This window comes from Strix uralensis, chromosome 11 (genome assembly GCF_047716275.1).
Source record: "Strix uralensis isolate ZFMK-TIS-50842 chromosome 11, bStrUra1, whole genome shotgun sequence".
In the NCBI taxonomy this organism is placed as follows: domain Eukaryota; kingdom Metazoa; phylum Chordata; class Aves; order Strigiformes; family Strigidae; genus Strix; species Strix uralensis.
Genome location: NC_133982.1, coordinates 20,678,749 through 20,701,506, shown reverse-complemented (window position 1 = coordinate 20,701,506; position 22,758 = coordinate 20,678,749). Strand labels below are relative to the sequence as shown.

At 41.5% G+C, this 22,758-nt stretch overlaps 1 protein-coding gene across 2 annotated transcripts; it reads right to left on the bottom strand.

Annotated features, from left to right (window-relative positions):
• Positions 1 to 802: 802 nt before the first annotated feature.
• LOC141948351 (lamin-B3-like) lies at positions 803 to 16,947 on the bottom strand. Of its 2 annotated transcripts, XM_074880657.1 has the most exons (12): positions 16,543 to 16,947; positions 11,878 to 12,034; positions 10,760 to 10,885; positions 9,676 to 9,846; positions 8,223 to 8,348; positions 7,879 to 8,099; positions 6,955 to 7,180; positions 5,924 to 6,031; positions 4,927 to 5,043; positions 4,729 to 4,827; positions 4,540 to 4,610; positions 803 to 2,356 (listed from the first exon to the last, which is right to left on the bottom strand). In XM_074880657.1, the coding sequence occupies exons 1-11, from the start codon at positions 16,911 to 16,913 to the stop codon at positions 4,569 to 4,571; spliced, it is 1,764 nt and encodes a 587-aa protein (XP_074736758.1). In that variant the 5' UTR covers positions 16,914 to 16,947; the 3' UTR covers positions 803 to 2,356; positions 4,540 to 4,568. The 2 variants fall into 2 exon arrangements, with proteins under 2 accessions (XP_074736758.1, XP_074736759.1); XM_074880658.1 differs by lacking the exon at positions 4,540 to 4,610.
• Positions 16,948 to 22,758: the final 5,811 nt, after the last annotated feature.

The following is a 22,758-nucleotide window of genomic DNA, read 5'->3' as shown; positions in this document are numbered from 1 at the left end:
TGACACTTCTTAATAATCTTGCTCTCTTCCTACTCCTTGTGTGACATTTTATAATGTCTGTTAAAGTTTCCTTCTAGCAGGAAGAGAAACATTCCTTTGAACTAAGTGGTCCTCGCTCCATGGGGTTTGTATAGAAGTCCATTGAGATAAATAGGTGAGTATCACTAGTGACTACTGCCAAGAAATGAAAAGTCAGTACACCCCTACTTCTTATATTTATTTGAAAGGCATAGACAAGGAGAAAGAGAAGACTAGGTGGGGAGGGAAAGACATGCTATAACTCCCAGTATGAAAAAAAATCCTCAAAATGAAGGACAGACTCAGGCATCTTAAGTACTATCAAAATGAAGACAACTTGGTTTTGTTAGCCTTCTGCTTTGCTTAGTAAATGCAGATGTAGTAATGACCAAAAAATTCAGCAGCCCCTGTGGTACATGTAATCTTTTCACAACTGCTATCTGTACAAGACAGAGTGATGAAAAGGGAGCTGAACTCTTTATGGGCAAATGGGCTTGAATCTTCCTTCAGAGTTTCAAGGTCTACTTGGTTCTGTAGTCCAGTTGAAACAGCATTCTCTAGAGAAGAAAGAATTTCTGTGTATTACAGGTACAATACCTTCTCCCTCTAAAAATCATACTATCTTTATAAACAGGGCAGCACAGTACAATTTCTGAAGGTTTCTTCAGTCTGCAGGGAATCTTCCCTAAAGGCACCAGTTTTATTGCTTCAGAGTCTTTTGAGCCACTCAAGATCAATGAACAGAGAACTTTTATTTAAGTTAAATAATGAAGTCCAAGACTGCTTTTATATGCATGAAAAATATCTTTATTAGTTAAAAAAGTTTTAGAAATCAAGATAAATAGAGCAGGGTTATAGCAGCAACTATTTCTATGTGAGCCATAAGGTACAACAAGAATTCAGATCTGCTGAAACACAAGTATTAAACCAGCATCTACTGCTGATGTCTCAAAACCAGACTTTTTAAATAATTTGAGAGTTCAAGCTAGTATAAGGAAAGCCTCACCTTAAACACTGCATCCTAACACAGAACAGGTCTTAAATTTAGAACTGAATACTTTGGCAAGGTAAGAGGCAGTCAAAAAAACTATTCCAGCAATGTCAGCTGCTCCCCTCCCCTCATACTCTTAAAAAGAAGTGTACTTCATGTGGCTCATCAAGGCCCTTTCTTTGCCCTAGAGCCAGCAGGTAAGCATTTCAGTAAAAAGAAATTAAGAATAATTGAATGTAGTGTCCCCAGAGGCTGACTGCCTGGTTTGAAGAGTATAGGTCAGGCTTTACATGGACTACAGAGCTATTAAAGTTACAGTAAATTACATACTGGCCAATAGGCAGTATTCCCCCTGGCTGCCCAACAGACATACACAAGCAGTACTGCAGACTGCACAGATTTAGTACATAAGGACTTGAAGAGCAGATATTTTTGATGCCCCTTTTTACTACAGAGTTGGTGTTTTTTGTTTCAGCATTTTTTTCTAGCCCCTTAGAAAGCTGGCTTGTTGGGACCAGAGTGCTAATATTGCTAGTTACAGTACCTTCTCTGTTGGAATGAGATGCTTTTTCACATTTACAGGATACATCTGTCCAAGTTAAGGTTGATACACTGTGTCTAAGAATATACAATATTGAAACTGGTTGATTTCCAGGTGCTAGAAAACAGAAACAGTACATTTAAATAACAGACAAGAATATTTTTACAACTTGCTTTTCATTTTAAAGTGTTTTACTCTAGGAAGTTCTCTAGCAAGTGATCTAGACCAGTTTCATATATTTCAGCATGAGGATCTGAGCAGGAAACATTTCAGATACTCAGCACTCTTCAGGATAGTGTTTTACCTCAGCCAAGCTCAGACTTGCTCAAGGTGCAAGCTGGGGTGTGATATGGCCCACACAGTTTCCCACTCAGGCTTAAAACAGATTACCTTTGGAGAAACACCATATCCAAACATTGAGAAAGCTGAGGCAGCCTCACACTCATTGTCAAGTACTTCACATCGTTTAGAAGCTTTGTAAACTGTTGTACCCTCCTCTGTTTCAGCAGGTCATGGAAATCAGATCCTTGTATTAAAGTAAAAATAACTTCACATGGAGCTTGTTCTACTGCTCTTTGTACCAGTGAGTCCACAGACAGGGTCCAGTATCAGAAGGTAGGAAATTTCATCATGTTATAGCCAGTGTTGGGGTTTTTTTTTTTTACAAAGAGGTCAGATAGGAGATGCAAATTCCAAGTTTCAGATATTGCAGAAGATACCAAAACACATAGTCTCTTCAGAAGTGTTTTCACATGACCATCATCTTGTCCACATTACATCACAGAACAGCTAGGATCCTCACTTCGCTGCAGAAATAAAATGTGAAGACATTAGGCTAATTAGTATGTGTACAAACTTAGTATTTATTGCTGGTTTCCTAACTGATCCTCATATAGGTGTGTGATGGTTTTAGTGGTTTGTGAATTTAGTCACTTATTAATAAAGCAAAGCAGGTTTTCAAGAGAGGCAGTACCTTAACTGTACTAGATGGTTTGGGGGTGGGGAAAAGAATACAAGCTCTTCAGAATTTGAGCCCATGCAATACATGAGGAGCCTACACCCTAACGAAAGCCTATCAAACTATATCAGTACCCCGATTCCAAAACATCAAAACTTAACTGGCATGCAGATTCATGCTACCCTAGTTAGGATGGTAAAAGCAAAAACCATGGAAACCCTGCCTTCCTTTAAAGCACAGCATGCTTTCTTTGCATCACTTTACCACATGCAAGAAGTCAACTGTTTTTTTTACTAAGTTGCCATTATTTCAGAACTACCAGTGCAGCAGAAGCATATAGGTACTAATGACAAAAGTTTTATAGGAATTCAGACAGGGATGACATTAACATTTGAGTGATAGTATTAGAATTGATTCTTACCATAAGTGTCACACAACTATTATAAAATTGCTGGTAAAACAGATCAGAGGTGTAAGGAAGAAAGTTACTTTTGCTTTTCATCATTGATTGCCAAACAAGCCATATTATTAAGTCAAATAAAGAGCCTTTAAAAGAAACCAGTAAAACTTTGAGGAGAGGCCCTACCCTGAACACATAAAGCTTGTATCAGTAAGTGTCTTCATAAGCCTAAAGCTTCAATGATTTTGGTGTATGTTGTGCATTAAGAGCCCAAAGGCTAGAATAGCATTATAGAACCTTTCACAATAGCGTATTTAACAGGGTCTCACCCTCCTTCAGCAAGAGACTGAGAAGCATCCTTTAAGCCAGGCAGCACTGTAGTAATAGATATCAACCCAGATTTTCTGTTTGAAAGCAGGACAAGGAACAGAACCAGGCAGCAGGCAGTAACTGCTTGTTCTTAGGTACATTTTTTCAGAAAGACCATACTAAGGTACGTAAGTTTCCAGACAGGTATATTATGAAAATATCTAGGAAATGGTGGTGACTTTAATACCAGTGCAGTAAGATGCAAGTCATTGTAACTGTGTAGGATCAGTTTTAGAAAGAGCTGTGGTAGCTCAACATGCTGTGTCAGCAGGAGGGAGAGAATGACTTTTTAGCTAGGCATCCCCTTGCACTTAGGGCCTTGGAGTTTGTACTAGCAAAAGGGACTCAGTGCTATTTCAAGTCAAGAAACAAACCAACTCAAGAGTCAAGTACAGTCTATAATTGTTCAGTTATAACCAGTTTAAAGCCCTTGTATTAGTTCTGTTGAAGATACCTGACTACTAATACAGTGAAGTACACCAGGAACAGTCTATATGCAGAAGTTCAGACTTGTAATATGGTCAGTCAAAAACCATTTGGAGGGGGCTAGAGTGTCTTTCACAGGGCATTACAACATGCCAGTTGTGGCCAAAGGGTCATAAGTATATTGGGTACAAAACATGCTTATTCCATTTAACTACATCAATTCCATTAGCATGACCTGCATCTCTGCTGAAGTTCCACTTGGAAAGTATTGAAGAAAGTATTTACAACTGAAGCAAGGCTGAGATATTTATCTCGCACAGCAAAGTAAGAAAAAGTAGTTCCTTGAAATGAGCTGTAACAGAAGTGCCTCAAATTTCTGCTTGAATTTAAGAGGGACTTAGGCAATCAATACATTAAGAACTTTGATTTCAGCCTTTTAATACTTTTGAGTGGAAATACTAGGTTTCTTCACTGTGAATTTAAGTTATCTTAAGAGCAAGTCACAGACAGTAGTGTGTCAGGTAAGTCAGGTAAATAGAGATATTTCTGGTTAGTGTTTGCATTCTGATCTTGGGGTCACAGCTTTTAAGTTTATTCATACTCAGATGTTCAGATGGAACAGACATTAAAGCTAGTATTTTTTAGTGTGTCAGTAATAAGAGACCAAACAGTTAATGCTACTATTTGATCATACTCAACCAGAGAATAAGCAAAACATCAATTCCACTTCTGATGCAAAGCCATGCAAGCTACATCCTACATGGGACAAGAGACTGCAGCACTATTAATGAAGCAAGTTTTCTATGAGATGACAAGCATGATTCTCACCATCTCACCTGCTTAAGGATGCTCACAGGAACCACTATCATGAAACCAAACAACATTTCTTTTTTCTTCTTCTTTTGGTCTGACATCAAGAAAAATGTTAAGAGTTGTAGAAGATGGAAGGTACTTGGGGAAGTATTTTCATACAGTTTTGAAAAATGGCCATTGAATAGCATGTATTTAAACTTCAAGCAGCTTACCTGGGATGAAAGCTCCATTTCACTTCCAGTTATTTCCTCATCTTGCTCACTGCTTTCTTCTCCTCTGGGTACATGCATTATCTTCCTCTCTGCGAGCTCCTAGAATACAATTGAATTGCCATCAAGAACCCTCAAGAATTAAGCACATCAAACAAGTTTAGTATTAGGACAGTAGAATTTATTTACTATCTCGCTTACCTCACCGTCATCTGTGATGAGTGTAACACCAATACTATCCCCAGCTCCCCAAGACTTCTGAGACTTCCAGACCAGATCAGTAGGACCTGGGCTTACACCAGCAGCTGCACCCCAGATCTGCAACAGATTCACAGTGAGCTTCTGAATAATCTTATTTGTAGCTATGTATGTTAGACTGAATCCTAATCTAACTATTAAGTACTTCAATACCAAAGATGTCTAGTAACAGAAACAGAACTGTGATCCCTGGCATGTCAGTTCTCTTCAGGACTACCAATAATGGTGGGGTTTGTGTTGGTTTTTTTGTTTTGTTTTGTTTTTAACTGAATACTGTAAAACAGTAAGTGCAGAAAAGTCTGTTAACAGCTTCTACCTGATGTAGAGGTAGCCTTGCTTGGACACACATACCACTTGAGTCAGAGCCAAGCCATAGTTACAGACATACTCATGGCAGCCATTTGTAGATACCTATTGAAGATAGCCTCTAGCCCCGGGGTCACTCACAGATCTCTTGAGCAAGCTTGTACAGAGTTTGGAATACAGAGTGTAGAGTTAGGCTCTTTGATCACTATCTAAACATACTTCAGAGTGTGATTTTAGAGATACTGTTTAGTACCATAAATCATGAGCTCAGCATTGCTGAACTGTAGTGGACTAAAACTTTTAGCAACAGTGTAACTCTTTACACAACTTATCACTAGAATATGGGGAACCCTAAGAATAAACTAGAATATATTGAGTCTGTTCACAATAACAGCACATCCCAGTCTGGGATGATCCAAGTTCAATCCAAGATCTAGCTCTAAGGAAGAGTTCATTGGCATTTCAGATCAAGTTGCTGCAAGGATTTTTCCCATCTCCCTCCCCACGTAAAATTTAAGGATTTTATTTCCTTAGGCACTTGCAGTATCAATTTGGTTTTCCTTATTACATGAATCTTTATTGTTATCTAACATAACAAGAACAGAGCTCCAGGTTTTACAAAACCACTACCTACTGTAACTACTTGGCCTGCCTGAAGAGTGAACTGTGACGGGAATTTGTATGTTACATCTGACACATTTCCAAGATGTCGTCTTAACGCCCATCCATGTAGTGGTTGATCCTGTGAGACAAGAAATTTCTCTCAGTATTACAGACCAACACCATACCATACAAGTGCAAGGTTCTTTCCAGATTCAAGGGTCAGTTTTAGTCCCACTCCTGCAGCACACAAGAAGCTGATCAATTCTGAGGAAGCCTTCAAGTTTCCATTAAAGCCTCCCTATGATTTCTCCCTGTACTTCCTTCGGATTACTCTGTCCCACAAGTTTAGGCACACCTATTCTTGCCTTCTGTTGAAGGGGGATCATGATGCTCTTTAGCAGGGAGATTCTGATAAATGAAGTCTGTCATGCCCACCTCTCAGCTTGGGCCATATATAACACATACATAGCAGCATGTGAAGATTTAAGGCATTTCAGGCTGAAGTGGCTAAACTACCAGTCACAAGTTTTGACGCTCTGAGAATTAGTTCTAATAATTCTGGATTTGCAGACTAGAATAGGCAAAGAATTATCATCTAATGGGTCAGATAAATCCTCTGCATGGATTAGACAGTCGGGTCTATTCAACCTTTTAGCTGTTTTAAGCATTTTTAAGTAATAAGAAGCTCTCATTATCCAATTTACCAAGCATCTTATTTAGTTCACTGAGGATAAGTAGTACTTCTTGATGGCACTAGCCTGAATCTGATGAGTAACGGCAGAAGGTGTTAGATTTCTGCATCACAGAACCCCAGTGCACCTCCCAGATAGCCCTGTGAACAAAACACCTTGCAGTACCAAGAAAAAAAGAATCAGTCTCTAGTCTTCTCTTGACAGCAGCCAGGTTAGCTGAGAAGTCCCCACTTTGAGGTTTTTTTGGCAGTACTCTTCCCTCATATGTCTTCATCCTTCCCCATTGCCATCTCTCACTAAGCTACAAGTTGCTTTACAAGCAGTCATACTTTGCAATGAAGGTCATGCAGACTTGAATGAACAGAAGTACCTCATCAGAGGTGTTTTTAAGCCTCACAAATTTCCCATCTGCATCGATTTCTTCAATAGATACATTTCCAGAAGATGAAGCATGCTGAACAATCTTAAATCCAGCACTATGCCTTCTCTTTTTAGCTTCTTTCATTTTCCTTTTCTTCCCGTGCAGGAACCATCGCCCTTGACTTGTTGCTTGAGTTGCAATGCTGTGTGAAGATGGACTGGATGACAGGTTTAGCCTAGAAGGGAGTTGGATAACATTCACTTGAGTATCCAGCATGCTTAGTTCTTCTCAGTCCTATCCTCCCACTATAGCCAAGCCTAAGAGCTTATATCCAAGCTTTCCCTAAAGTCTTCAATATAAGATTTTTAATGGCAAGAGTAGTTAAGTAGCTTGTTAAGTCTGGAATACAGCTCCAGCCCTAGAGTTCAGAGCAAGCTTATGTTGATGAGGAAAGATTCCTAATTGCAGTAAGCATTCCTTTAAATTCTCTACAAACACAATCTTTAGTGGAAGTAGTTTAAGTTTGACCCTTCCTAGCATGTAGTGAGAGCTCATGTTGTTCTCACCAGACAGTGTCTGGATAGTTGGGAGTTGATACATTTTCCCAGTTTCATGCATGAAACTTGAGCACTGTCTTTGGTATCTCTCTAGGATGTAGCACAAAGCTTTAAGAGAAAGTTGAGGGATGTCTAATGGACATTTGAACTTTATCAGCTGGGTTTATCAAGTTACTTCATCTTACTACACCATATGGTAGATGTAGGACGTAAATACAATCTACAGAAGATTATGCTTCAAGAACTAAATTATGGCACTAATGACATACTAAGTATTTATTTCTTGCCTCCTCCACATCCTGAAGAATATACTGTTAGTAAGCGTAGAGATCTTGGATGAAGCAAGTTTTCATATGAAGATATTATCATAGCCTACCTCTGTTCCTCTCCTTCCAGCATCTTTCTGTAGGCATTTATTTCCAGATCTAGAGCCAGTTTCACATCCAAGAGATGTTCATATTCTTCCAACTGTGCTTGTGCCTGCTGCTGGGCTTCCACCATTTCTTTCTCTTTTTCAGCGATACGCCTTTGATGGAGATCACGATCATAATCCAGCATCTCCTGTAGCTCCCTTGCTCTGTTCTCCAAAGCAGCATTCTAAAATTCAGGGGATAGAAAAACCACTTAAACCATAACTGAAAATTAGAGAGGAGGGGCCAATATTTTGAATTGGGTATCTACATTAAAATAATTCTAAGGTTACACAAATAAAGATAGTACCTGGCTGTGATAATGATTAACTTGAGATGACAGAGCATCAATTCTCAGCTTTGTTTCCATCAGCTGCTCCCGAGCAGCATTAGCAAAGTCACTACTTCTTGCTGCAGATAGCTGGGCATTCTCCACCTATGGATAAGTCACTCATTACTGAGTTGCTTATGAACATGTACTTTAAATAAGGAAAACTGTTAAATAAGGAAAGCTGTTACATCTGGAAGTAGTTATATTTTACTTAAGTGTGCAGATACCAATAAAGTCCACATCAAAGTTTTTCATTGCTTTTCAGGGAGGTTTACAGAAGTTTGACATGCATGTCAGAAAAAGTCAGCAATAATCCAGTAGTGAAAATGGCTGGATTAGGATATTTCAGTTACAGATGCATGAAGACTTTGTATAGATATTAAATAAATTGATTCTCCAGAAGAACAATGGAGAATACATTTAGAAGCTGCTTGTCAAAGCATGGGGCTACAGGACATTAGGTGTGCATATCAAACTATTGCTCCTCCCCAAAAGTTCTATTACTAAACAGTTCCTGCATCCCTATAAGAAGCACTGAGCTATTTCTAGAGCAATTCAATCCTGAGATGTTTCAAGGAAGGATAAGGTAAAGCCATGCTCCTAACAAGAGGCACTCACAGAACTTCCAGTGGAAAAACCTGGACAGAAGCATCCACAGGAACTCACTGAGTTGGCATGTAAGTTGGAGTATAGAGCAAGCCAGAAGAACCAGGAAGAAATGAACACATGTACTTCTTTAGAGAAGTAGCAGATCATGTCATTCTGCACCAAGTATTAAAGAAGGCTTAAGATACCAATGCTGTACACTGCAACCAACCCAGAAACCCCTGGGATCTTGCCTATCAAGAGTATAATCCTAAAGTACTACTTTTTCCTGTGTATGTGGCTAGTGCTGGGAAAGAGGTGACCAGACCAGTTCTGGAAGACAAACTGTGAAGCTACTTCCAATAGCCACCCTCTCCCCCTTACCCACTACTAGCAACTGGGAAGGGACATTTGCACTCATACATCTAAAAGTGCTCTTGTAGAACTAATACCTTATTTCATGCATTTTAGTAAAACTATAATCAGTAGATTGAGTTTTATTCAAGAATACTGAAATTACTTAATACAAACATAGCACACCTTGGTCCTGAATTTGTCAGACAAGCTCTCAGATTTGTCAGAAGTCTGAATTATGATCGACTTCGTTAAATTAGCCATTCCAAATCACTTCTCAAAGTGACAGTATGCTTGAACCAGTTTTGTTTGGGACCAAGCATTCATAGAAGTTGTCAAATTTGACACTGCTTTGAAATTCCATAACAACTTTTGCCAAGAAGCTCTGCACTGAATGGGGGGGGCAGTCAGCTATTTATGCTAGTGTGACTTTAATCATATCAAGGTGCAGAGAACTTAAGCTTTGTTTTACTGGTATCTTTTACAGACTCACTTTTGCACTGAATGTTCGCTCCAGCTCCTCTTTGTATCCTTGAATTTGTTCTTCCTGTTGTTTTCTGAGCCCCTGAAGAACATTCAAGAGCTTACTCTCAAGTTCCCTCTGACAGTCCGATTCCATTTCTGCTATCCTGCTCTCGTGGACTCTTTTTGTCTCCTTGAGCTCCTAGGAGAAAAAATTTCTGAGAATAAGCAAGCTAATACAGTTTGATTTGAGACTGGACTTACTGTATCAGCTTAACAAGTCATTCAATATTGGAGCGGATTTATCACTGAGTGCACAGTAATTCATCTTTGTTCAGATCTTAGATATTCATCCTTTAGGTTGGATACTTCTACCTTGCTGGCTGTGCTGGGTTGTTTTGCTACCTCACTGCTAACATTGCTTGAACTAATAAATGCAGCAGTTTGTAGTCAATTAAGACTAAATTCTTTGAACTAGATTGATTTCTCTGCTTCTCTTTAGTTAGAACACATGCATATACACTTCAGTCTCTTTAAGCACTGTTACTTCACCTATTGTTTTATTCAAAGTAATAGCAGTTGGTTAAAGAAACTGGAATTCTCTATCACTTAAGCCACAGACTTGGAGATTCCTTCCAGTCAGAAGGAAGTTAGTTTACATTCACATGGTTTTTAGTGCTATGTACTGACTTCTCACACAAAGGTTACCAGACACCTTTGATAAGTGTTAAGGAAGTAGGGAACATAAGTTGCTTATTAAAGAAGATTTAACTTCTTCAATTTTAGGCTTCTAGCAAACATCTGGAATCATTTAACGTCAATATATGCACTTTCAGTTACACAAAGTAGTATATTGGGATTGTAGTTACCTTCAGAAGTGCAGTGTGAGAAAATTATCTCATATTCCAGATACCTATTCGTACTATGCCAGTTAACATGAGGTTGTGTACTTTCTTGAAGTCTTCCTAGTTAGGTGGATTTTATTGACTGGTGGAGTCATAGGTTGACTCAGCTAGTTACCTTTTTAAGGATAAAGCACATCTTAACATTGCTTTTAAGTGCATCCAGGGATCATGGACACCTAAAAAAATCCTTGTTAATAAGCTAAAACATACATCTTCGTGAAGGCGCTTCTGGAATGTCATTTGTTCCTGCAAAGTTTTCATATGATTTTCCAGGTCCACCCTCTTCAATGTTTCACTGTGGAGATGCTTTTTGGCATCCTCCAGTGACAGCTTCAGCTAGAAAAAGACATCAGGATAATCAAAATTGAGAGGTCATTTATCCAAACGAAGACAGTCAACTTATTATAGGTCATTCAGCTTCATTCCACAGCAATCAAAACACGCTACTTAAATTGGTTACTCTAAATTCTTACTTCAGTGGAATCCAGCATATTAGCAACAGAAAGAATCCTATTTGCTACATAGGCCAGAGTTCCCACAAAGCAAACAGAGCAGCCCTTAATCCCACCAGCTAAACTTGACTCCTCAAAGTAGACTTCTGATGAATCAATTGCACCATCCATATACATTCCTCCCCTTCACAACACTAGGTAGGGCAAACTTCTCCCTAACTTCTGATATCATTTGTTTGATGCTTAACAAATTAAATCCTCCAAATATAGCCTATGTTGACAAACTGTTATACACTTCCACTGTTGGAGTCTGCTGCTTTAATGGTAAACAAACCAACAAAAAACCTTGTAAGTTTTCATCCTAAAGACTTGATATTAGCTTGTTCAATGATCACACTAAAGCATGAAGATACAAAAGCTATGCTCTTAGAAATGCATTGATAAAGTAGCAACTCCAGCAGAGTTATCTTTAGTAGCACAAGAGACTACAAAAAAGTAGTCAGAACTTCTTATTTATACTACCTAGATTTAGGCATAGCGAAGCAGGCTCCATCAAATGCTTCCTTTGCTGACATGTTAGAGAATGCTACAGGGGCTACAGCAGTACACATTTCCACTTGCTTTGCCCTTAGAACAAGAAACATGACATACTGTGGTCATAAAATAGAATTAAAGGTACCCACAACAGGTGAAGTTTTAACAGACCAACTATCAGTAGCATTTGCTTTCAGCAAGATTGTAGAAATCTTTTTGTCCACCTGCCATTGCCATAGATAACAGTCTTTCTCTGCTTTTAGATCTTAGTAACTAGTTGGGGAAAAGCAAGCAAAAGCTTCAGGAACAAAAGCAAAGTTGAAATTCCAGAACAAGCCTTACAGTGACTATTCGATCCTTTAATTCACGAACATCATTCTCCAAGGTTCGGTTCTCATTCAAAGCTGTTGCCAAGTCAGCTTCCTTCGCATTCAGCTGAGCATCAAGGTCTCTCATTCGAGCCTGTGCCAGGTTTAAATCAGCTTCTTTTTTTGAATTCCTACAAGTGAAAGTTTTACACTCGTAAGTTGCAGTCGGCAAGGGAGAAAGTTTGTTTTTAATGTGTTTACCTTCATAGGGGTCTGTGGCAGAACTGAAACAGAAATGAGGTTAACACTTGCAGTGAGAGCACAGGGTAGGCTGTAAAACAAACCAGACAGGCCCTTCAGACAAGCATCATTTGTTTAACCAGAAAGGTTTCTGACCCAGTTTCCGGCTCATTTTGTGTGAATCCTATGTGGAAGCCAGCTATTTTCCACAGCATTACCAGAGAGGGAAGGGATGGCACAGACCACTGTCTCTACAGGGAGGGACTAGTCACACTCAAAGCCAAAGTTCACCAGACCACAGTGACCTGCCACCACTGAACAAGCTGCTCACACAGACATCTCCTTTCAGCAGAGGCTGCCACCAGCTTCCTGGCAAACTGCCTGTTGGCCATGAAAAGGCACCACTGCTGTGGCCCCCAGGGCTCTGAGCCCAGCACACTCCTCACCGGGAGGGAACAGCCATGGAGGCCACTTCCACCGCAGGGGAGGCCCAGCAGCGCCTCAGGGCAGCCAGGCAGGGTGCCAGCAAGCTGAGGCCTGCCTTCCTGAGGCAGGGTGGCGGGCGATGCTGGTCACACACGGGGGCAAAGCACGCTCTCTCCTCTTCAGGCAGAGGCAGATCCCAGCTCTGGGTGCCAGGCAGTATCATTCCTCATCCCCCACAGCCCCCAGGACATTCCTGCCCACAGCACAGGAGGAGTTTTGTCCCCAGGAGGGGGCCTCCAGCCGGGCCCTGGTGAGCAGGCTTGTCAGCCCCACATCCCCAGCTGGGGCCTCACCTCCTACAGCCCCTCAGCTCCTGCCACAGGGCAACAAACCCCCACAGCAACCACCCTTCCCTCACAGCAGCCCTGCAAGGGACTCTTCTCCCTCAGGAAGGGTCACACACTCTTCCCTCCTTCACACCATGGCAGTTACAGGGTGCAAGAAGCTTTGCCTTCAGAAGAGAGCCATTTCCTTGCACAAATACCCAGGTACAAAGCCCTCAGGTACCACCTGGATGGCCAGCACAGTTTAAGTTGCCAGTTTTACTGGACATCACAGTAGGTAAGTGCTGGGCCCACAGTGAGTTCTTGTCAGAGAAAGGGGCAATAATTTCCTAGACCGCTCTAACTTCTAAAATCCTTGCAGTTGCTTGACCACTATCCAGAGCCTGACTTCCTGCTCAAAACTCAAATTTGAGATTGCAAAGGGTGAAGTGTTCAGTTTATTTTAGCAAAATCTGTTTTGCCAAGTGGCTAAGTTGTGATAATTCATACAATGAGTTTTCCAGTTGATAACTGAGCAGACCAGTTGGATAGACTCCAAAGTCAGTCTGCAGGAGTGATCAGCTCTAGAAAGCTTGGACTGCAAGGAAAGATTGGAAAAAACAAGGGCTGTTTAGTCTAGAGAAGAGAAAAGTGACAGGAGACATAACAGTCTTTACATACATGAAAGACTGCTGCATAGAGGAAGAGAATCTGTTTTCCATGTCTGTTGTGGAAAAGACAGGAAGTTGCAGGGTTAAACTGCAGGGAGGAATATTTGGGTTAGATGTTAGGGAGAGGAAACTAACAGTAGTTCAACATTGAAGCACACAGCCTGGGGGGATATTCTGGAATCTTCATCATCTGGAATTTAAAGAAAGGGTTACAAAAATATCTGCTGGAAGGGATGCAGATATGGTTGGTTCCAACACAGGCCTGAGGCAGGTGGATACATCAGGTTCTTGCTCAAGGCCATCTCTAGCCCTGCTATGCAGAGACATTTGTTGATTGTGTCCTTGTACTTCATGACCATGACACAAAACCAAATGTTTTGCTAGCAGAGTTATTTATTTTTTTCCTAGAGTCTGAGGAGAGAATAACTCTACTGGGGTAACAATGAAAAACAAGATAACATGTTGTAGTTTTTTTTAGTATTTGCAGGTTTCTTTCTTTTTTAGGTATTAATTAGTCACCTTCCTTTTGGGATCTGTTATCACTACCTCTCATTGCAAGTATTAGTTATGATATTAACAAGCATATCAATAACACAATGATAATATTGACTGTTTCATTCTACAATAATATCAATTTCATTCTGCAGTCAAAGTGTGTGCCAGACTGAAATTCCATTAGTATCTGTGTTTTAACTCTGTGGTTTGATGGTCCAGTTTCCTGATGCAGGCCTCTGACAAGCCAGGTTCAGGTTTCCTATATTCCTTCCTGACAAATATTATTTTCAGAGAACCCTGAAGCGAGTCATTTCATCTTTAAGAACAGCAATTTAACAAGTCTGGCTTTGACAAGAGCATTTACTACCCTTTTAAACCAAGTTTGGGGTTCTGAATGCCATTTCACATTATTATACAGCAAGCAGTGACAATTACAGTAGTCTACAACATTCCATATAGCAACCATTCCAGAGCTAGGCATGCCTTATTGACTATCAATTGCAAGCAATAACTTTGAGGCACTGCCAATCACATTCCTTGTAAATCAGGGTGTCACACATGCTTGACCTGGAACATTTAAATAATTTTACCAAAAGAGTTCAGGTATATTTGAAACAGACTCCAGTTTGACAAGACTAGAGGACACAAACAGCACTTGGAGAATTCATTCTTACAGCTTCAGCTTGCTACACTGCATATGTCAGGTTCAATAGCAAAACGCACATGGGCTCACTGGTGCAGCAAGAAACTGGTCTTGTCTTTCTCTGCTGTGCTACTGTGGCTGCTTTGACCTTCCTCAGGGTCCAAATTCATGCTTATCCACAACTCCTCCTCCCCAAACAGCTTTGGCCTACTTCCAGTTACTACTGTTTAAGTCATAAGAAAAAAGCTGAAGTGCAAGCACACTTCATAGTTGCTGAAGTTTTAAGTCTCTTTACCAGTGATTAATAAGAGCCAATGGTTAATGCTGTAGGGAAATTATCTGGTGACATTCCATCCTATAAGAGTTCCAGGTTATTTAAAGGGTGTATATATAAAGGGCACGATACCCTCAAAGTAGTTTGTTCCAAGTCATCCGAGACATCTGCAGTTAGGCAGCCCAGATGCAAAACACCCAGCTACAAAACACACAATATTAGGACTTCAGTCTAGTCCTTTCAGAAAGCAGCATGCACACTATGTATCATTTCCCATGGGCTGTAAAGTTAACCACTTCTAAGACCTAGTTACTTTAAAGTAAAAAAAACCCCAACAGTCCAGAGGATTGCATACTTGCCAAGCCTAAAGCTTTATAAACAAAGCCACAGTTATACAAACACAGAGAGCAGCAGAAAAGTTTTAGAACTGGCATTACCCCTCTCTTCACTGTCCACTCAAGTGGCTGGTTAGATTTATGAAGTAGATCTATGAGCCAAAACCCAGCATGAATGAGACAAGCCCAAGAACTTCTAAGCAGCTGAAGACAGAAGCTTTTTAGAGTAAAAACATGTTTTATTCCCAAGTAGAACAGCTACTTAAATCCTACTGGGCCTATGAGGGGGCAATATTTGCTCCACACAAGTGTTAAAAGTGGTGCCTGAAGTTGCTATGATAGAAGTTTATAACAGGATTTAGAGGGCCTGTGGACACCCAAATTATTTCAAGTCTGTAATTGATTTAGCAGTACAATGGGGCATTAAAGTAACTAGTAGTGCTAGCACTCTGTGTATATCCATAGAGGAAACTTGTTGGGATTGGACACTTGTTCCCTTCTCTTCAATACCCACCTTCTTCCCCCCTTCAAGAGGATTTGATTGCACTTACACTGGGCCACTCCTTTGTTTCAGGCTTGGCAAGACTAGACAACAAGGTGATTCCAGGCTCAGGATAGAAAGAAGCTTGCAAGAAAATCAAGCCTGGTACAGCAGCAGTTCATCCCATTAGCATGTAAATCAAGACCTAAAAGCCACTAGAACAATTTCTGTGTAGTACCAGCTTGACTCAGGTAAACTATACTGCTTACAGGACTGCCTCCTCTGTGTACTCCCCTCTAGGCAGTCTCTGAGCTAATAAGCCCCCCCAAAGATTCGAGCTGACTCCATACAGAGACTCCTTCCCCCATACCCATAACCTAGATGCTTTGCAGCACAGCAGCTCCTTAAGTGCTTATAAACACAGGTGTGATGCCAACCCCTGTCAGCGATGCATTCGTGCAACACTATCCCCATCAGGCCCCCCAACACCCAAAGCCTGGGGGAGCCCCATGCCCACCCCAGGGAGGTGCTGGAGTGGCCCAGCAGTCGCACAGCGGGAGGCACTCACCCTGCGGCACCTCTTCAGCTCGCCCCTGACCCCAGACGCTCCAGCCTCGCAGGAGCGCCTTTGGGGAGCCACCCCCGCCGCGACCCAGGCACCCTACAGCACCGAGGGCTCCCTCCCCAACACACAGCCGCTGCCAAGCGCCTCGCCCTCCCCTCGCCCCGCCAGAGCCCCGGGAGGCGGCGGCGCGGGGAGGCCTGCTCGGGGCCGCAGGTGCGGCGGGAGGGCCCCCGGGCACCCACCGACCTGCTGAGCAGCTGCCGGTGCTCCTCGCCGATCTTGCCCAGCTCCACCTGCAGCGTGGCCCGCTCGAGGGAGATGTCGTCCAGCGCCCGGCGAGCGTCGGCCAGCTCCGCCTCGTAGCAGAGCCGCAGGCCGCTCAGCTCCCGGTCGCTCTCCGCGCCCAGCTCGGCCAGGCGCTGCTGCAGCACCGCCTTGTCGGCCTCCAGCGCCCGCACCCGCTCGATGTAGGCGGCCAGGCGGTCGTTGAGCTGCTGCAGCGCCTCCTTCTCCTGCAGCCGGCTCAGCCGCGCCGGGGTCAGCGGCGAGGCGCCGGGGTCGGCGCGGCTCGGGGAGCGGCTCCCGCTCACCGGGGTGGAGGAGAAGCCCGTGTCCATGGCAGCCTGCGGCCCGGGCCCCGCTCCCCGGGACCGCCCCGCGCAAGACGCCCAGCGCCCGCTGCCGCCGCCCGCGTATAAATAGCCGCCAGCTGCCGCCGCGGCCTGCCGGGGAGGGTGGGCAGCTTAAAGGGCTAGGGCCGCTCCCCGCCGCGGGCAAGATAGACGGGCTGCTTTTTTATTTACTTATTTATTTTGTGTCTTACATATGCTTTGCTGCATCTCAGCAGCCCGATGGTGCTGCCTGGCGGGGGCGGGGAAGGAGCTGTCAGGAGAAGCCTACGGCAGCCCGGCGTTTTTACAAACCGGTGCAAGGGGTCGGGGTGGGAAAAAAATAATCCCGGATTTAGGAGGATGCGTGACAGCTGCAGTGATGCTCACACTCCAGCATGCTGTCGTGTCAGTGCTCTTCCTGTTCTGTCTGGTTTTCTGCAATTTGTTCAGCTGATGAAAATAAGCTAGGCCGTGCTCTTTTTTGTTTTGTTGCTTGTTTGCGTTTGGAGCTTTTAGGTTAGGCTGTGGGGGCTGTCAGCCACCGCAGTGCTACAGGGCTTCGGTTAAAAGATGATGTGTGAGCAGAAGCAAGAACGAAAAAGGAAAGGGAACCTACATCAAGACAAACGTGAAGCAGTCCGCAAAGCCTTACACTAATTACATTTTATAAAAATCGTTCAATAAGAAAGTTGCTTCAGCACTTCTTTAGTAGTGACGTGTACTGTGATAGTTGTCAGTTTTCTCCAGCAGCTCATTAATTTACCCTTTTCCACTTACATTTTGGAGAGCAGATGCTGTACAGATCCCATTCAGTATAAGCATAAAAATCTCTGAACGTTACTATAACTGTTAATTGCGCTGTTTGTTGCAACAGTTACAAGAAACTTGACTTACTACCTTAGCTTAGGTCAGTGTTATTGCCCTCACAGAAATAGAGCCTTCACATCCTCTTAGAGTTCTTTAAATGTAAAGATAGATTTTGTGAAGGTTGTGGGTGTAAATTTAAGCTTCACTTTATAGGTCAGCAGGCAGATAAGAGAACAACACAGTTGGCCCCAAGATTGTAGCTGGGCATATTAGAATTAGGTTATATATACCCTTGGATACCAAGTTACAAAGTAGACGAAGACATAGAAGGAGATATGGATGCTCCTCAAGGGTTTTTGCAGAACTTCTTTACACATTTGTGTAAAAAATACAAGTTCAAAACTCTAAAACTACATGCAGCGTGGTAATGACGTATGGCCAGACTGAGCTCCTCTGGTTCTAGTCCTAGCAACAGCACCAGGAAATTCTTTTCTGCAGAGCAGTTCCAGTTTTTTATTTTGATATAATGAGTACTTGTTTGTTCTTCATTGCCAATAGAAAGCTCAATTCAAGAAAAATTATGATTTCGGTCTGAATATGTACCTCTAAGACCAAGATGTCTACATCTGAGGGTTTACCTCAACTTTGAAACCTCAGTCCTCTACAAAGAACACTGTGACAGTATGTCATTGTCATGTTTGATAGTTGCATGTTACTGGCCAGCTGTTCAAATACAATTGTATGGTTTTGGAACAGATGCAGAACAAAGCAAGAAATCTGCTATTCTAAGAATATTTTCCTTGCCTGCCAAGGCTTTGTAATAGTGCAAACAAAAACAGCTGAAAGAAATAGTTCAAAAATAGCCTGAGCTAGTTTTATCTTTTGTATTCTTCACCTACTCTCCCTATGCAAGAACAGAAGGTGGCAAATTAAGAAGAGTGTAATGGAAGTCTGTTACTGATTCTTTTATTTCTGACTTTTCTTGGCCTAAGACAGTAGTCTGTACTGCTTAGACCACAAGTGTAGCTGAGGAATTCCTGCAGAGATAAGCCTGTACCATCTTTTCCTACTGTTTCAAGTATAAAGATATCAGGAATGTTTCAGGATTAAGAGATATGGAGGGCATCAGGGAAAATTGTGGGAAAAGGAATATATCCCAGACTAAAGCACAGTAAAAGCTTTCCTCCAAATAGCCCTTTTGCAGGAAAATATAGATATGGGAGATTTAAACAGTATTAGCAGATTCTACAAAGTTAGAATTAAAAAATTAAAGAAAAATTTAAAATATTTGTGGACTTTTTTCAAGTGTCTTAATCAGGCCTTGATCTTGAGCTGGTGAAATTAAGTGAAAAAAATACAGCAGTGCAAAGGCACAATGACAACCAGGAAGAAGTCAACTGAACTTTTTGCTTTCCTTTTCCTAGAATCTGCTAACTGATTCTAACCACCTGTGAGCAATCTGCTAGTACTGGTTCCAAAATGTTGTCAGGGCTCTGAGTGCACCAGTATGCCTTAATGTCCTTGACCAGCCTCAGCTGGGGCTTCTGCCCACGCCTCTGCCCACAGGTGCAGAAACTCCCTTTAAGCTCTGGCCTGGCCCTCAGCCCCTCTTTCAACTTTGTTATTGTTGTACCTAGCTAGAAGCTTTGTTGGCCCATGGACTGATTTTTCTGGCTTGACTTTGTACCTGTTTAGCTGCTGTAACTTTGCCTGGGCTTTCTGTACACCCTGGCTGCTATCTCTAGCCCCCTGTGGATCTTGCCCAGGAGCAGTGGGACAGGGCTCCTGCCCTGCCAGCCTGGCTACCTGACTTGGCTCTCCATCCATCAGGAAGCAACTGGACCTTACCACTCCTTAGATGACAGGTTGTTAAGAGTAACAACTGCTAAATACTTAGGTAAGACCAAGTTTGGTGATAGTAGTATTTATTTTTAGGCTTTTTTTGTGACCTAATCCTAAATGTTTGATTTTATATCTACTTTTCAAGTGTTAAATATATTTGAGGCTATGTACAGTAAATGGACAGGCTTGAGTAGCGTGAAAATACTGTGCTGGCAAGTGTAGGCATTGATGCAGAGTCAGAATAGACAACGGAAACTGTTACAGCATTTTAGTGCTTTTCTCCTATAGTCGTTCTGCTCTGTAATTTGTGAGGGTCTTTTCCTAAATATCCACTGGAAACAAAATAAGGTACCACTGGACAGCTTTTGTGATAGGTCAAGAAATCTGTACATGTAGTAGTAATGTTGTTTCAAATGGCATTATTCTGATGCATTAGAATATATCAATAAACACTTTGCTAAGCAGTCTGTTTACAGACAGATGGTAGTTGCTCACACATGTCCAGAGCTAATGAAGACTCATTGAGTTCTACTAGCCTGATAATGGTTGCCACAGTACTAGAGTAGATATGGAGGCTCTCTGAGAAAATTAGAGATTACCCACCAGCAAGGTTAAAGGGTGATTTCTATTTCTATGTCATTGGTGGTAGTATACACAGATGGAGAAGTCCTTTCCAAAACGTGTAACTGCACAAGTGATCCTCCCGTGCAGTACTTGATCTGCCCCTACTTGCCAAGATAAATTAAGTAGGGCACGTCAGTCTGGTTACAGTGGCTTTTGCCTGTGTTGGAATAACAGCGTTCTATAAGTTGGTAATAGGTAAAGAAATGGAATTATTTGTGGCATTACCAGATGCAAAAGTAAGCAGTATATTTTGTTTAGTAAAACATGAAATATAGAAAATATACCTGATGGCAATATTTTGTAGGTGACACCTGATAAGATTCTGTCTTAGGCCATCCTAGTTTCCAGTCGCCAGTGACCAAATTCTCCTTTCATGTACAAACGCATATTGGTACCACTATGACTAGAATCTGGCTCGCTGTTGGAAGACGTATGCTCTCTTCCAGTTTTATGTAGAATGCGCCTTAGTTTCTGTAAGGAATGTCTATACAGAATGAGGAGGAAAAGAGGTCTTGGGTACTTCACGAGTCTGCAAAAAATAGGATTTTTTTCTATAGGCTTTACTAATACCCATGTCGGACTTTGAAGAAATGTCACAGATTATGAGGGGTTCTCATAGCATGAGGCAACAGAGCCAGTGAAGGAGAAAACATGAAGTGGAAAATAAGTTGTTTTTCCAGTGACTATATAGCTCCAAACTGTGAATCTGGACCTTTATAAAATTTCTTTCCCTCCATCTGTCAAATCTTGCTAGCCCTTCTTTATCCTTATTCATTGTCAAATAGATTGTATTCAATTATGTCATTGTTGACTGTTAATGAATACATCTGCTACCTCCCACAGAAGCTGGGAACCACCTCTGATCCACCAAAGCTAAGTCAAATCTGAGTCCCTTGTGAAAATGAAGTCACTTCCATCTCTTTTAGTAGAATATAATAACAAAAATGTCTTCATTTATATCCAGGCAACATTGCTGAGTTGAGATGAGTTGAATCCATTTCATAGAGAGCAAATAGTTTATCCTGCTATTATTGCACTTGACTCAGTACTTCACTCAATGTGGAGCACTTGGGCTGCAGCCAGGCTGTGGTGAGGAGAATGGATACTTTTCCTAGAAGTGAACAGAAGAATCAAAAATTAATTTTGAACTTGCTTTCTGTTCTCACATTTACTTTCAACTGTATAGATAGAGCTAGGGGTTCTATCCTCGGTTAGTACATTATCGCATTCTTGAGTTTGGGCTTTGTTTGCTGCTTTGTTCCCACCCACAGAAGCTTATAGCAGCGTGTGACCATTTTCTGTTATGCGTTTTGTTGTAGATTTTTCTATATTTGTATTGCGACACAGAATGTATGTGAGAAAGTGGAAATTTTGTTCCTCTTACTGCCAGACAATTGATGCACAATGTCACTTTTCTGAAGCTATTTTCCAGTGACCTCATTTTTGTTTGGGGAATTTAATTTTTAAATCTTTCAACTGTTACCCATGCATATTCTTTCCTCTGGTTTTGCTGCATTTTCCTACGTTAATCGTTAAGCTTCTGCTTTTATAACCACATTGTCTTTGTCACTGGTATTCCTCCCAATGATGTATCATGTATTTCTTCCAACCTTGTCCTTTTTTTTTAATTTCATCTCGCTGCTTGCTCCTTGCTTATGTTCTCTTCTTCTGTTTCCATACTGGTGTGCATCTTTAGACCCTCGTGTACGGACACGCACAAGTCATCTTGAGACGCAGGTCACCTGCTTTATTCTCCTTGCTTTTCTCCAGTGAACCATTACAGTGAGTGCAGTAATTGTCCCACTGACCTTTGTCTGTTGCTCATGACTTGCAACATAACTGATTTCCTCAGAGCCCCTCTATTCACCAAATGTTGCCTCTTTCACAGAGCACTCAATAACATTTTATTTCTAAAAATCACAGAAGTAAGGGCCGTCACAGACTGAGGAAAACAGATCGTTGTCACCGTTGCATGAGAAGAAAATGGCATACAAGTTCAGGAATTCAAATCTGGCAGATCCACAATCCTCAGTGGGGTTGCATTTTTTTGCAAACTAGAAAAAAAAAAATCTGTTAAAGAACACATAGCTATATGTAAATAAACTGAAGCTGTGTTACTGCTGCAATGAATTTTTCATGTTGCCTTATCTGCATTCAATCTTCATCTATACAAGTTCATATTTTCTAATTATGCTGACAATAAGCACCTAAATCATTCTGCAAAGATATGCTGCAAACCCACAAAATAATTATGTAAGTCTATTATAAATTTACCTCTAAATGTCGGTTCTGACATTTTAGTTAGGGCTATGAACACTGAACTACAACAAAAAGTAAGTATGTGCCATCTGAATCAAGATGTGTTTGTTCTGGAGAGTCATGAAATTTAATGCATCTGTTACTACTGTACAGGATCATAAATATGCAAATGACTCACAAGTTGTTTTGCTTGAGGATAAAAAGGAATTTAAAAGACAAGAAAGGACAAATATTTATTCAAATACTTGAAATAGTGACCATTTGTATATACTGTACTGGTTAATGCTAGATTCATTTAAACACCAACTGAGAGGAAGAC

What these genes read in the sequence shown, in the direction of transcription:
- LOC141948351 (XM_074880657.1), bottom strand. Translation starts at nt 16,913, where the DNA reads ATGGACACGGGCTTCTCCTCCACCCCGGTGAGCGGGAGCCGCTCCCCG. An exon ending in CACCGGCAGCTGCTCAGCAG is followed by an intron (nt 12,035 to 16,542) that starts GTCGGTGGGTGC and finishes TTTCACTTGTAG; the next exon opens with GAATTCAAAAAAAGAAGCTG. An exon ending in AAATGGAGCTTTCATCCCAG is followed by an intron (nt 4,611 to 4,728) that starts GTAAGCTGCTTG and finishes TCTTGATGTCAG; the next exon opens with ACCAAAAGAAGAAGAAAAAA.